This window comes from Silurus meridionalis, chromosome 27, assembly GCF_014805685.1.
Source record: "Silurus meridionalis isolate SWU-2019-XX chromosome 27, ASM1480568v1, whole genome shotgun sequence".
In the NCBI taxonomy this organism is placed as follows: domain Eukaryota; kingdom Metazoa; phylum Chordata; class Actinopteri; order Siluriformes; family Siluridae; genus Silurus; species Silurus meridionalis.
Window position 1 is genome coordinate 15791233 of NC_060910.1, and position 15112 is coordinate 15806344.

At 39.0% G+C, this 15112-nt stretch overlaps 1 protein-coding gene across 2 annotated transcripts in view; it reads right to left on the reverse strand.

Moving 5' to 3' along the window:
- wscd2 (WSC domain containing 2) overlaps positions 1 to 15112 on the reverse strand; it is a 65305-nt gene that overhangs the window by 1486 nt on the left and 48707 nt on the right. For both annotated transcript variants that reach the window (XM_046841230.1, XM_046841231.1), the window contains exons 4-8: positions 12392 to 12576; positions 9078 to 9199; positions 7563 to 7737; positions 6391 to 6555; positions 5342 to 5542 (exon numbers count right to left, since the gene is read on the reverse strand). In XM_046841230.1, coding sequence (XP_046697186.1) covers positions 5342 to 5542; positions 6391 to 6555; positions 7563 to 7737; positions 9078 to 9199; positions 12392 to 12576 — 848 coding nt within the window. The remainder of the gene's footprint in view (positions 1 to 5341; positions 5543 to 6390; positions 6556 to 7562; positions 7738 to 9077; positions 9200 to 12391; positions 12577 to 15112) is intronic.

Consider the following 15112-nt stretch of genomic DNA (forward strand, 5'->3'; position numbering starts at 1 on the left):
ATCTTGGATTATAAAACCTTGATTCGAAAACCTTTTTGGGTAGTTAATAAGATGGTTAGCATGGGATTAAGATTGAACCAGCAATGAAACCGGGCAGTATAGGGGTACAGAGGGTAGCACTGCCACCTTACAGTTCTATCCTGGTAATCTGATTCTCTTCTGAGTTCTCGCTTATCCAAAAGAACTACATTTTTAAGATATTTTTCCCAAAAAAGATCATGGCACCCATACCTGCACCTTCCACTGCTGGGCCTCTGAGCAAGGCCCTCAACAAACAACTACTCAGCATATAAATTAGATCATTGTAAGTCTGCCAAATGCTGTAAATGTAATTGAAAATGTTTTCAATAAGAGGTTGCAACCTGTTCCAGCATAGTTTGCCATGGTTGGAGTTGAACACTGAGTTGTCTACTACGATGGCTCAGGACCACAGTATGCATGAACAGTTTTTCTATTTAACTAACATCACTGCATGCCTTAAGAATGATGGACCTTCAGTGTCCCCAATCTTTTATCCACAAGAAAAACTCCACAGCCACTTCATTTTGGAGTTACAGCCCAAGCCAAAATGTGAAAAAGTAAGTGTGTGGCAAGCATTGTCTGAAGATGAGGAAACGGATCACCGATTTAAAACAAACCAGCAAACAAAACAAACCCCATGCAGCCTTGAAGATCATTTATTATAAACTCAAATAAAGTCACACCCTTTCATCGTAAAGCAACACATTTACCGGTTGACACCAAGGCAGTAATGAGTCAAAAAGGTTTTCACACTCTATTGTGGTGAGTCTTGTGGAAACAATTGGACTCGCCTTTTTTTTTTTTTTTATCTGTCTCAGATGTCTGTTTTAACAACTGCAGTAATATGAAACTCTCTGAGTTAGTATGAATCAGACACAGTGGACAAAACACAATGTAAAATGTGAGAGTAAGGAAAATTAAACATTAAAAATATAGAAGGCAATTTGAACCTTTAATGTTTAAATTTCCTTTTGGTGATCCATGCTATAAATGTTTGTAATTTTTTTTCTATCAATTTCTATAAATCAATCATTTGTGGTTTTGCGGATTTGTTTTTTCATAACCTATAGTGGACGACTTTTGGAAGTCTTTGTGAGGTAAAATGGAATTCTATTCAAGTAAATGCTGTTTAAATGTTATTTATCTGAAACAATACCTGTTTTCAAGGCTTTTACCATTGCTTAAAATATCCATAAGTGAAATAGAAACGCTCATTAAAAATTGCAATGGCTTCAATAGAAATACAATGTTCACAATGGGTCTCTGTTGAATTGGCCATCTGTTGCTGCCATTTAGCATGTCTCGTGAATAGCATTAAGGAGCAAAACAATGAAATAATGTAATATCTTTGTTTTAAGAATAAGGCATCTGGGGTTATTTCAAGAACGATTGCTTTTCTACGGTCAGGTCACAAAACTACAGGATTTCTCAAAGCAGTACTACAGAAATCGAGTCATTATGCAACTTTCACCACGAAACTGTTCAGAAAGCATGGGAACCAAGGTTCATTTACTGTACAGTCATTGGTACTGGTTATACAGTATGCAAAAATTCAATTACATTTTATTGGTATAGCACTTTTAACAATGTCCTATAAATATGATTATAGATTATAGATTATATCTTTATCCCTAATGAGTAAACCAGTTAAAAACTCCCTCAGAAGCGAACCCATCCTATTCTGTGTGACACCGAATGTCCATTTTCCATCATTGTTCACGCTATTAACGAAGCAAGCCATTAGGGTTGCACAAGCCGGTGCACTTTCAGTGCCGGTCCCAAGCTTGGATAAATTGGGAGGGTTGCGTTAGGAAAGGCATCCAGTGAAAAATGTGCCAAATCAAATATGCGGATCACGAATCAGAATTTCATACCGGATCGGTCGAGGCCCGGGTTACCAACGACTGTCACAGGTATCGCTAGACAAAAGGGTACCGGTGGAAATTGGGCTACTGTTGGCCGAAGGAAGAGAAGGAGAGGAGGAAGACGTCTACAGCAGGGAAAGAAGTGAAGAAGAGTGGAGGTTAGAGTTGGTCATTTAAATGTTGGTACTATGACTGGTAAAGGGAGAGGGGTAGCTGATATGATGGAGAGGAGAAAGGTAGATATGTTGTGTGTTCAGGAGACCAAGTGGAAAGGGGGTAAGGACAAGAACATTGGAGGAGGGTTTGAACTGTTCTATCATGGTGTGGATGGACAGAGAAATGGTGTAGGGGTGATTTTAAAGGAAGAGTACAGTAAGGGTGTAGTGGAGGTGAAGAGATTTCTGATAGGGTGATGACCGTGAAGCTGGAAGTTGAAGGGGCGATGATAAATGTCATCAGTGCTTATGCTCCACAAGTATGTTGTGAGAAGGAAACATTCTGGAGTGAGTTAGATGAATTGGTGGAAAGTGTACCTAGTTAAGAATGATTGTTGATGGGGCAGACTTTAAATGTGCATGTAGGTGAAGGGAACAGAGGTGATGAGGAGGTGATGGTAGGTATGGCTTTAAGGAGAGAAATGTGGAAGGGCAGATGGTGTTAGATTTGCCTCCTCTGGATCATCCAAATGGTCTTTGGCAAACTTCAGGCCTGGACGTGTGCTGGCTTTAATCCATGATGGTGTAGTGTGTTATTAATAGTAACCGTTGAGACAATGTTACCAACTCTCTTCAGGTCATTGACCAGGTCCTTTCATGTAGTTATAGGCTGATCCCTCACCTTTATCAGGATCATTGATATTCCATGAGATGAGATCTTGCAATGAAGCCCCAGTCTGAGGGAGATTAACAGTCATCCTGAATTTCTTACATTTTCTAATAATTGCGCCAACAGTTGTTGCCTTTCCACCAAGCTGTTTGCCTATTGTCCTGTAGCCCATCCCAGCCTTGTACAGGTCTACAATTTGTTCCTAATCCTTTGGTCTTGCCCATATTGGAGAGGTTGGAGTCTGATTGACTGAGTGTGTGGACAGGTGTCTTTTTATACAGGTGTACCTACGATGAAAATTACAGATCTCTTCATTCTTTGTAAATAGGAAAACTTGAAAAATCGGCTATAAATACTTATTTGCCCCACTGTACAGGGGGGAACAATCAGATCATTTGGATTGACTCATCAGTCTTAAAAGCGACAACAATATATTGAGAACTTTTGGAATTTAAATTGATCGTCCCTCACTTTCACTGTGCAGTGAAGTTCTGAACCAAATTTGGCAGAAAAATCTATATGAATCCTGGTTTATTTAGGGCTGTACAGTGGCTGTAATAATTATATAACCATTAGGTCACCTAATGTCTCTCGCTTTTCTCCTCTCTCTCTCTCTCTCTCTCTCTCTCTCTCTCTCTCTCTCTCTCTCTCTCTCTCTGTCAAGCTACACATGCTCCTGATCCAGTTCCTTTCTGACACCTGCTGACACCTTAAATTTGGATTTATTCAATTGTAAATAAATTTTGCAGCTGAAGATGGTTCCCCATGAACAGTCTAAAGATCTTTGAGGTTCCTGTGGAAGGTTAAACTTAAGAGCTATAAACATTACTTTGAAACGCAATTAATATAAACAGTGTGCTACAATGGTTTAGGGTTGCAATTACGATGAAGTCTTCATCAGTACTCCAACAGTTGAAACTAGGGCTACAACATCTAATCAATAAAATTGATAATAATCAGTAATGAAATCCGTTGTCAACGAATGCCTTTATTGATTAGTTGAGCTGCTCAGGTTAGGGTTGAGCGTGAGGGCAAGATAACACAGCCGCGTGCAAAATGGAGGACAGCACAGGGTCAACGGGCAGAAAGAAAAAGTGTCCGTCCGAAGTCATCCATGGGAGAATTTTATATTAAAACGCAACAAAGAAAACTTTAACTTGCAAGGTATTCAAAGTGTAGCTTGTGTAGCTTGTGAGCACAACAGTGATGCACGGAAACACACTGATGTTTGATAAAGCGCTATTGTGTAAACTGTTTGTTCGCTAACTTCGGGAAAGTCGCACTGGATCTGTTCTGTCGTGACTCGCAAGCGCCATGTGGCGCAATAATCGCATGATGGATTCAATTTAAACTGTGCGAACAAACACTGAATCCAAATGCAGCAAATAACAGCAGCAGTAAACGATTAAATTTTTAGTCGCTCTTGTGGTTTTCAGCGAATACTTGTGCATTTGCACACCAATGCTTATTTCGTTCCATTTTTTTTTATCTTATCAAGTCTGTCACCTTGCTGCATTTTGTTCCATTCTCTTTTTATAGCATTTGTCTACTACAGCAGTACTCATCTGTTTTTAAACGTGGTTTACTGCGGCTTTACTGCGTTCAAATGCTTGTTTTCAATGTTTGTATATTTAATTTATCATTTAATTATTTATACATTAAATTAATTATATAGTCTAAATGCTTAAATCTTCACAACTGCACAAAATGTCAACATTTTTTGTATATTTTCAAAAATTGTCACAAAACTTATTTTATATTAATTATATATTATATTTATATATAGATTATATTTTATATTGATTTTATATTGTTATAATAAAAAAAATCCATTGAAAAAATGTTTTTATCCAATTAATCGTAATAATCGTTAGTTGCTACTTTTGGACAATGTTATTATTAAAAGCACTTATACAAATAAAATATAATTGAATTCAGTTGAAACTGGGTTTAACACCACTGGTCATAAAGAGCCAAACAGTATGGTGGCTGCATGTTTAATGTCATATTATATATACTGTAAGTAAATCACTTGGGATTAAGAAATAAGGGAAAGTTGTGTGAAAGAGGGAGGCGGCAAGAGAAAGTGAAAGATGGAGAGATCAAAGAGAGGTGACGCATCTCATAGTTGCATAGTGTAAAACACACCCTGAGAAGAAATCATACTTTTTTCCCACCACTCAGCAGCAATATGAGTAGTGAAGGCAGTGAGAACAAAAATGCAATTTACAACAAATTGACCCAAAAAGACCCTCCGACACCCCCCCCCCCCCATACCCCTCTAACGCTCGCATACTAACTAAGTTTATGGAACTGAAGTATATTCTTTACATGGTGGAACGGAACTTGTTTGCAAATAAGAAAACTAAGATGAAAAACAAGAAGGAGATAAAAAGAGGAAACAAAACTGTGATCGTCTACAAAAGAGTCGAGAGAAACGTCGGCACACAGTTTGAAGCAATCGTTGATCTAGCTTTCTTGAAAAAAGTCCAGGCTTTTGCACAAAGTTTAAAATGGTTAGAACTCTATCATACAGGTCTCCTATGATTGACCCGTCATATTGGCCTTTTGGAAAAGCTTAAAAAATAGAAATCCTTCAGATTTCCTAAGAATCGCTTCTGTAAGCTCACCTTTTCCTTTCCAGTGAGCCTGTGATGCAAATCCAATATGGCCGCCGTACTTGCGATTAAATTCCGCCATGAGGGCCTTGTAGGGGTTGCGAATCATCAGGATGCTGGAGTCGAAGGCCTCGATTTCCTTCTTCCCGCTCTCGTGCGTTTTAATGCAAACCGTCCTACCATTGCGCCAGTGGTCCCTCTCTCCTTTGAAACCTAAAAATTCAGACATTTCAATGCTTATATATTCTGAGTGAAAATGAAGCACATTTTTTCCAGTGCAACAGTTCACATGAAAGTTTGACTAAGACATTTTCATTAGCTCCAAAAGATCTATAGTGATCAAAACAAATCATATTAACCCATTCACAAAAAAGGCTCTATTGAAAAACTGTGGAATTACACAGAAAATGAACACTAAGAAAAAGCAGTTCACCAAGAAAACCTTGTTCTACTGTACCTTCTACCTCCTACAGTTCCTCATGATTAGAATCAGCTAAGTTATTGGAAGTGCAAGTTTTGATCAGGTGAAAGAACGCTTATGTATCTCTGAATGCAAGAATACATACATCTCATGATGATTAGAGAATTGAGCAAAGAGACCTACAAGACAAGGTACATAACAACGGCACTGGGTGCTGATTTTGCAAATCGTATGTGTTCCTCTTAGCACTATTGGGAACCATTATACAGAATTTTTCTAATAAAAAAATACAAACCTTTTTAATCATGGAGTCAGAAGGGTTTTTAGAAGATTTGCCTAATAGCCAAGGACCACTTGGAAAAAAACTCCAGAAAGTCTGGGACACAGCAGGTACAGTTGTCATTGAGAAAGCCAATGGCCTCCAAGGCATGTTGAAGTTCCAAATGTAGCAAATGTGTAACTTCAAACGAGCTTCAACGTGCCTTTTTGTTAGCAATGAGCATTCATAGAAGCCGTATTGGTAGAACTTCCTGCCTTGCCTTGGTGTACTGTTTTTTTCAATACTTGCTTCCTGTATCATTTCATCGTCCCCTACCTAGAATAAGTCTAAAGACAAAAAGACCAGGATGTAGACACTCACCCTTGTTGTATAGTGAACCATCGAAGTAGTAACTCCCTGTATAATAGCCGGTGGCCAACTCAATGAGATGGCGAGCCCAAGTGTTTCCAGCTCCAGGAAAGCTCGCTAAAGCCGTCAGTCTTTTCGAACGCGTGGGAAGGAACCGCCTGTCCATACACCGATTGTCTAGGGAATTGGACAACACTGTAAGTGAAATGTCCCTGCTCATTCCAGTCATGTGTATTTTTGTAATTGGACATTTTGAACAGGGTGCAATTGAAATACAGTAGAATTGCAGTTGTAATAAATGTGAACAAGGTCATTCACTTTCTTGTTTTGGTTTCCTTGTAGCAGGCATGACATTTGAAATGAGCTCATTTTGTGCATAAAATTGTCAAATTTCTCAGTAGAAATGTTCACTTATTAGTAATTCACTCATGTGATTTGTCTTTTAGCGATCATCTTATTTATCTAAAAAAAACAAAAAACGTCCCAACATTTCCCCAATTCTGGTCGCATTCTTTTACCAGGGCTACTTGCATATTCTGAGGAATCTTTGCTTCATTTTACATATACATGAAGTGAGTAGATATGCTATCAGCTGTGCCGTTCAAGTCTAAATGAGAGGAAAACAATGCTAACAATGGGCTAACTATGAATCTGCATAGGCAGCATTTTTGTTGTTTTTTTTGGGGGGGGACACGTCAAAGGAATTGAAGGTGGGGTGTAAAATCATGTGTTTATCGCTATAACGTCATCGTCCATGAACAGGGAAGTGAAAGGTGCATTTATGCAATAAACCTCCTCAAAACATGAGTCATCATATATTTTTAAAAAAACATTGTCACTATAGAGAACTAAAGCCTATATATTCTACATACACATGCTGTATGTGTCTGTGAAAATATAGTTTTTTTTAAATAATGTGGTTTTAATCTCAATTGAATTGGGATCGTCCTGGTTTGTTTTACTGCATGCTGGTTTGTTTTTCCATATAGCATGCATTGATTGGTTTCTTGCTTTTGGTTGTGAAGAAATCAATTCCTTAAATGCTAGCAAAGCTAAAACAATGGACCAGGCGATGGTACAAACCAGTCTTAACTCTAAACGAAAAAAAAAAAAAAAAAAGGGAAGTACTGTGCTAGATGGTAAAATAAATGGTGGTTGAGAAAGCATTTCCTTTTCGCCATTACCTTGCACTTGTGTTTGGTAAACTACAAAGTATTCATCATTCCCGCAGCTCTCAAAGTCCTCGGCTACACAGCGATTAAGGCACAAATCCTCTTCCTCGGGCTCTTGCAGGGTAAATAGGGTGGTGGGGAAACCACAGTGGCATTTAATACCCGCCAAAACAGCCAGAGAAAACTCCTGCACAAACAAATGAATCCCCACACACACACACATTCGTCTTACATTCCTTATAAGCCAGAACATTGACATTTTCCTGAGCATAATTCATTTGACATAATTATACATATAGCGATATAATGACTAAACACAAAGCACATGATGTAGCTTTTGGGTTCATATCTCATTAAAAAATGTAGGATGCTTGGATGCCAAGCAAATGGGATACTCTTGTGGAGAAAAAATGCAATTGTTTTTTAGGGTTTTAAAAATTTTTTGGAAATGGCCTTATAACCCCTAACAGGCCGATTAACAGTTACGATTGCTTTTCTGAGAGATGCCTTGATGTTTACACAAAACTGGGTGCTCCAGAACAACCTATAGTTCTGCTTTCATGCAAGAAGTCACACTTCTTAATGATTAACTAATACTCTCTTTATGTCTGAAATAAACAAAGCAGGAAGTGTGTACTTTTTTTTTGAACCACAACTAATTTCTACATTTTGGTTTTTCTTTTTTTGAGGGAAATAATCTGTTGTGTTTTGATTGTTGACATTGTGGTTTTATAGAAGTTGGTATGGACCTAAAAATTGTTTCATAGAACAGTGGATTGTTATTTCAAAACACACTTGCTTTTGTTTGGTATTTGTAATCTCACCACACATTAAAACCTTAGTTCTAATCTCAGTAACCAAATGAAAGCCTTTTTGGTTTTTCAGAAGTTAGCAAAAACAACAACAACAACCAAAGAATCAGTTTTACAGAAGAATACAGTAATTGGTTTTAGGTTTTAAGTTTGGATTTGTTAGGATTTTTGATTCTATCTCATGCTAGTCCATTTTTTGAATGAAGGTCTAGGTGTTAATCTTGCTGAATATGTTTTTTCCTTTTTTCTTCATTTAAAGTCACTTCCTTATGTGAGTTAAAAAAAATTAAGCAAATGTTGTTTTTCGCTTAAAAGAAAGTGTAGGAAAGGAAGTGTGAAACAGAAAGAAAGCACCAAAGCTTTTTTCCCTCCAAAATGCTATTTTCTTCTTGTTGTTTTCTTTATGTAGCACATGAGCTCATGTGCAAACCCGACATCCCCTAGCAACACCCCCAACCCCCGTGTCCTTGGTGTTCCTGAGTCTGCAGTCACATTTTGTTTTTCCACAATCCTGCCTGAAAGCGGAACTAAGTTGCCATCAGCAAGTATGTGGTTCGAGGCAGATGTCTTTCTTTGTCAGGAATCTTTTCTCTAAAGGTTTTACCAGTAAAAAGGTGACCCATAACAACAGCTTTCTGATTTAACATGAGATTTTTCTGCTTACGTAGGCAATTTCCAGTTGTTAGATATTTGTAGAAATATTACACCCACATACCTTCGCTGTACACATGTCTACACATTTGTCCACAGACATGTTCTTAATGACGCCGGAGACAGGAAGGGCTAGTGTGACGTTGTCCGGTCTCCTGAAACATCCTTTAAAGATGGCACTCCCATCTGCAACGCAAGCACAACACAAATGTACATGGTATGGAAAAAAGTATTGGAAAGACCAGCCATATTTGTTTTTTTTTCCCGCCTATACTGTTACCACAGAGTTGGAGACACTGAATTGCATAGGATGTCTTTTGGAAATTGAAAAAGGTTCCCCTTACGAACTAGGAGACACAAACCTGTTCCAGCATGACAGTGCTCCTGTGTACAAAGCCAGCTCCATGAAGATGTGGTTTAAACGGAATGGAAGATTTGCTTCAGTTGGAGTGAAGAATCTCTTGCTATAGAGCTCTGACCTCAACCCTATTGAACATCGTTGGGATGAATTTTTGATGATCACCGCAACACAGGCCTCATCACCTTCACCTGCATCAGTACTTGACTCTACCAATACCCTTGTTGCTGAATGAATCTTCACAGATCTCCAATCTGGTGGCTCCATTTATATGGAGCAGGAGACATCTACCAGTCAACATCAATGGAACTGAGGTAGAGCGAGTCTCCAGCTTTAAGTTCCTGGGAGTTCACATCTCTGAGGATCTGTCATGGCAGCAGAACACTTCAGCCATGGTTAAAAAAGCACAACACCTGTACTTTTTGAGAAGTCTCAAGAAAGCTCATCCATCCCCAGGGATTTTAACGAGTTTCTACCGCTGCATCATTTAAAGCATCCTGACCAACTCCATCACTCTATGGTAAGAAGGCTCCACTGTGTGTGAACGTAAAGCCCAGCAAATGGTTGGTCAAAACTGCCCAACGCATCACTGGCACCCAACTACCTGCCATTGATCACCTTCACCACAGCAGATGTGGCAAGGACTCTTCACATCCCAGTCACAAACTGTTAAACCTCCTTCCATCAAGAAGGAGATACAAGAACTCCAGCACCAGAACCAGTTCAGAGACGGCTTTTTTCCATCCACCATAACACTATTGAACTCTACACTACACCGCTAGTTAACTGTAAAACAAACACAAAACAAAACACTGTATATAACCTCTGTACTACATGTACATGTACATATTACATAGTATATCTTTTTTAATCCTCATTACATCTGCACTATTTATTTATCTCGGATATTTTTATGTATCTTTTTATCGCTACTGTACATTCTGCCCAACATTTTACATTCATGTATGTGTATCTCACATATATATACAGTGGAACCTCGGGTTACGAACGCCCCGGCATACGTATAATTGAGGTTACGAATCGCAGTTCATCAAAGTTTTTGCCCCTGGTTACGAACAATATATCGGGATACGAACGTCGCTCACCAAAAAATCGCAGGCAAGTTGGTTGTTTTTGCTCTATCCACGCAGCTCGTCACATCAGTTAGCGTCCTGTGTCCCTAGCGAGAGCATCGTGTTACTTATCCGCTTGAACTTTTCCCGGCAGCAGCGTAACAACTCGTTAGTTGATGCTCGTGGAATGATGAGATGGACAACATTAGCCGATGCATAACCACTTTACTTGTTTTTATGAAGATAGATTAGCAGGGTTACAGTCTTTTCCAGTACAATACCCATAATGAATTTCACTCTGGACTTCAATACCAACTGATAGTAGCCTTAAAGAAACAGCTCTCATTTTCCTCTAATGCAACAATTGTCTCAGCGTTCGTGTTAATAACACTGTATTTAATATTCTATAATATAATATATAATAATATATAAATAATATAATATAATAAGATTCTCCTTCAAACAATAACTCTCCCTCCTCCCCTTCTCTGACGTCGTCTCCTGCAGCGAGTCTTCTCAAAGGAAAGTACCGGTAAAGATCTTTTCCTCTTTTGTATGTTTTTATGTGGTATGATTTTAATATAACATGTTAAAAGTAAATAATATTAGTGAATATTGGCTTTATTTTTATTTAAGTAATATATTTGGTTGTCCAGAACGAATTACCGAAGTTTCTGTTCATTATTATGGGGAAATTTGTATCGGGATACGAACTTTTCAGGTTACGAATAAAGTACCTGGACCTTTTAGCATCTATCCTGCAGCATCGTATATACTATACATAGTGTTATACAAGCAGCCATGGCACGACTTGGCGTCTACTTTGACTTCCTACTTCGACTTTGACCTTGCTGGCTTGCCTGCTTGCTGTTTCAGCCGAATTTGCCTCTACCTCCATTCTGCTTGCCAAGTTGCCCTGCTGCACTTACCACAAGCTTCAAATAAGCGTATTTAACGATCTCCACGTGGCTGTTCACTGAGCTATTTGGCCCGTTTGACTATCTGGAGTGCGTTATGGTTTCTGTTCCTTTTCACAAGCTTCCACAATTGCGCATCAAACGCAATTAATATTCGATCACGCGCGCTATTTGTCTCTGCATGCGATGGTGTGATTTCGTTGGCAGTGTGATTTATGTTTCCAGTTTTCTTTATGTTATCGTTTTCTTCGCGAGTCCACTTTTTCTACTTTTTTTTTCAGGCTTTCGTGAAGCCAGCAGACTTGTGGTTTTCCTTCTCCTGATGGTTTTTAAGATTTCTGAGCTGCTGAGTTTTTCTAGTTCAGTTTCACACTTCTTTGTGTTACTATTTTGGTTATTGTGGTGATCTGTGTGAGAGTGTGTGTGTGTGTGTGTGTGTGTGTGTGTACATGTGTAGATTTAGCTACGACCGATGCAGTTGATGTGAGGAGACCTGGGGTGCAGTCAAAGTTCTAGTTCAGAACTCTAGAGCAGGAGATCTTCTACTCCAAACACGTTATGCATATCTTCATGGAGCTGGCTTTGCGCACAGGGACATTGAGAAAATGTCATGATACCGCATCCAAAATGATCCTGAACACAGAAATATGTGCCTCAAACAGTTTAGGGAAGAACCACATCTGGCTAGACCTGGGGTTCAGTCAGCGTTCATCCCTAAGGCGTTCAGTAGGGATGAGATCAGAGCTCTATAGCAGCAAGATCTTCCTCCCCAAAAGCATGTAAACAAGATCTTCAAGGAGCTCACTTTGTGCACAGGGGAATCACCATGCTGGAACAGGTTCGGGTTTCCAAAGACATCCTGTACAATTGAGTGCCTTCAGCTTTGTGGTAACAGTTTGGAAAAGAACCACATTGAGCAGGAAAGGTCAGGTGACCCAATACTTTGGGCAATATAGTGTATACATTATACATTCTTGTTTAAATATGTGTTTGTACACGTGAGAATGTGTGATTGTGTGTGATTACTCACATCTCCGTGCTGACTCTTGGCTTAGTTCCAGTCTGTAAATGGACAGTCGGTTGGGTCCTCCACACTGCTTGCTTTTTTCACCTTTACATTGCATGTTGCACTCGCTGTCCGACGCGTTCGCCGCCTGGATCTTGTGGCCGCAGTAACACTCGGCACCGAACTCCAGGCCAGCGTACAAGTACCCTCTTGAAATGGAGGGAAGGATTCGAGACAGATGTTGAACATTCATGTACTACTACTACCGCTATTTGTAATACAAAATAATAACAATGTATTGAATGTATTAAACCTCAATTTCTCTTTAATTTTATTTAAATAAAAATATTTATTTTGCATTAATGGAAACACCTTTTTAAAGTAGCTGTGGTCTATGTTCAGCATAAATGGTTGCGTTATGTTGTTTGGCTCTTAGCGGTGTGGTAAAAAATGTGGGATGGTAATAAACGATTCAGGAGCCAAAAGAGTTGACTCTTTGAGTCGGCTCATTTCTAGTAGAGTTTAAAGTTCAACCTGTTAGTTCATTAGTATTTATTTGGCTCAATTCTCAGTTCCCACTTAGTGTACACAATGTATTTTCTTTAAATGCATCCACTTGCCTTTACTATTTGTAGTGCATGTGGTCATCTATAGAGTGATGCTAAAAAATACGTCGCTCAGATCTCCATTGCCATGATTTCTGTACTTATTGATAATCCGAATATTTATAAATATATACCAGAAAAGGCTGTTTTGATAAAGCGCTGACAGGTTAGCAATCAATAAGGGCAGCTATTTTTATCTTTTCCTTTCTCTTACCACAGACCAGCATAACATTAAGCGAAGCGCAGGTTTGGATAGAGCTCAAACCGCTAACATGGTATTGCATGTTTTGATTCCGAGCAGATGTTCAGCGTTTGAGGTCTTGCTGATGACTCATCAACTTTGCTTTTACTGCTACAATCGATGCGGTGGAAATATAATGCATGGCTTTTTGCAGACAAGGGGGTCGAAATATATTGCGAGTTACAACGCGTGGTAGCATGTATGCTGCATATAGGAGATAGGAGAATGAAGGTGTAGCCTATAAAGGAGTGGCCTGTAGTATAGTAGAATACAGATCAACAACATTTTTAAAAGGTCCAGCAAATTTTCTAGCTAACAAAAGCATTTATGTACAGCTAACACAACTGGACTTGAGACATAATGAGACACGAGACAATCTTAATGTTTTATGTCTTGTTTCACATCATCAATTTGGACTAGAGTCATGGACTCTGAGACACATACTACTTTAACTAGCCCTGGAATGAGTTCTGACTAGATTTGATGAGTAATGGGCCTTCAGGGCTAGCAAGGCCTAAACTCTTTCAGAATCATTAACTTAGGTTTTAATATTGTTTTTGTCCATGAATATGTATTAAATTATTTCCATCAAATGATTATTTCCATATTTAATTATTGGAGTTTCTATCCAATCCGCTCTGTGGTGTGAAGGCTGTTTCTTATAGCAATCGGATTTCAAGTGTCTCCACACAGGAGTCCTTTAGCAAGCATAGAATCCAGAAACTCACAAACCGCATCTGTAGCAAACTGCACAAGCGCAAATATATTCGTCAAATTAATATGTTTTTCTTTTTTTTTGTATTCCACAGAGGAGAAGAAATTAATTTGGTCCCAGATCCACTTACAGGGACATTTACAAGACGGACGTGTCAAGAAAAGCTGGAATTGCGAGGAAATGTTGGGCAAAACTAATCATTATAATACTTATTGCTGTAGAATTTGCACAAAAACAGAATAAATTTGCCTTTGTTTCAAATCCTCAGGACACCCCGCATTGCATGCGTGAGGTGCAGTTGTGGCTGCAGTGAAAGGAGACTTGTTAAATTGTTTTCACTGGGTTTCTAGCTTTAGCAATGGCATTCATTCCCATTGTATGAGATTCCTGTTATACTGTGTCGCAGTATGATAATGACAGTTTCTATAGTTGTGGCGTCAACATGCTGCCTATGCTGAACCTTTTCCATCGGAATCGGCAATGAAATCAAAGTCTCTGCTTATCTAGACACATTCAAAATCAGTGTATATTGGAAGACACATGGTATTACGCGTGGCGTTCATGTGAGATCAATTCCCATATTTCCTGACTCTCTGGAAAAAGGTGAATATGACAGTGGATGTTGTTGTCACTGGTGGTGTCTACAGGGAGAGCAGAAAGCCATTTACTGGACTTTTCCCACAGAAGATGTATTGTATTGTGAATTGTGACAGAATGTATGCCAGGTCTACACCCAAACACGTAAGAGAAGATGGTATATGATGTAAGCATGTCAGCTGAACGACATTCAAGCCGTGAAAACCCCTTTTTTTATTCTTTATTTAATTCTCTGTCGGATGAAAACGTGCATTGTTTTGCTGTCCGTTCGAATATTGTAAGTTTCGCCTTTAAAACTCCAATTGAGGAAGGGATGGCGCCACATGAACAGCCTAAAGAATCATGAGGTTGCTGGAGAACCATGAAGCCATGAATATTATTTTACAGCCACGAACAGTAACCTCGACAATGATGGAACTGTAAAGAATGGACATTCGGAGTCACCGAGACGAGTCTGGTTCTTCTCAAGGTTTCTTCCTCATACCAACCCAGGGAGATTTTCCTTATCGCTGTTGCCACTGGCTTGCTCATTAGGGATCAAATTATTTTTATTGCATTGTATTTAATTCTGGAAAGCTGCTTTGGGA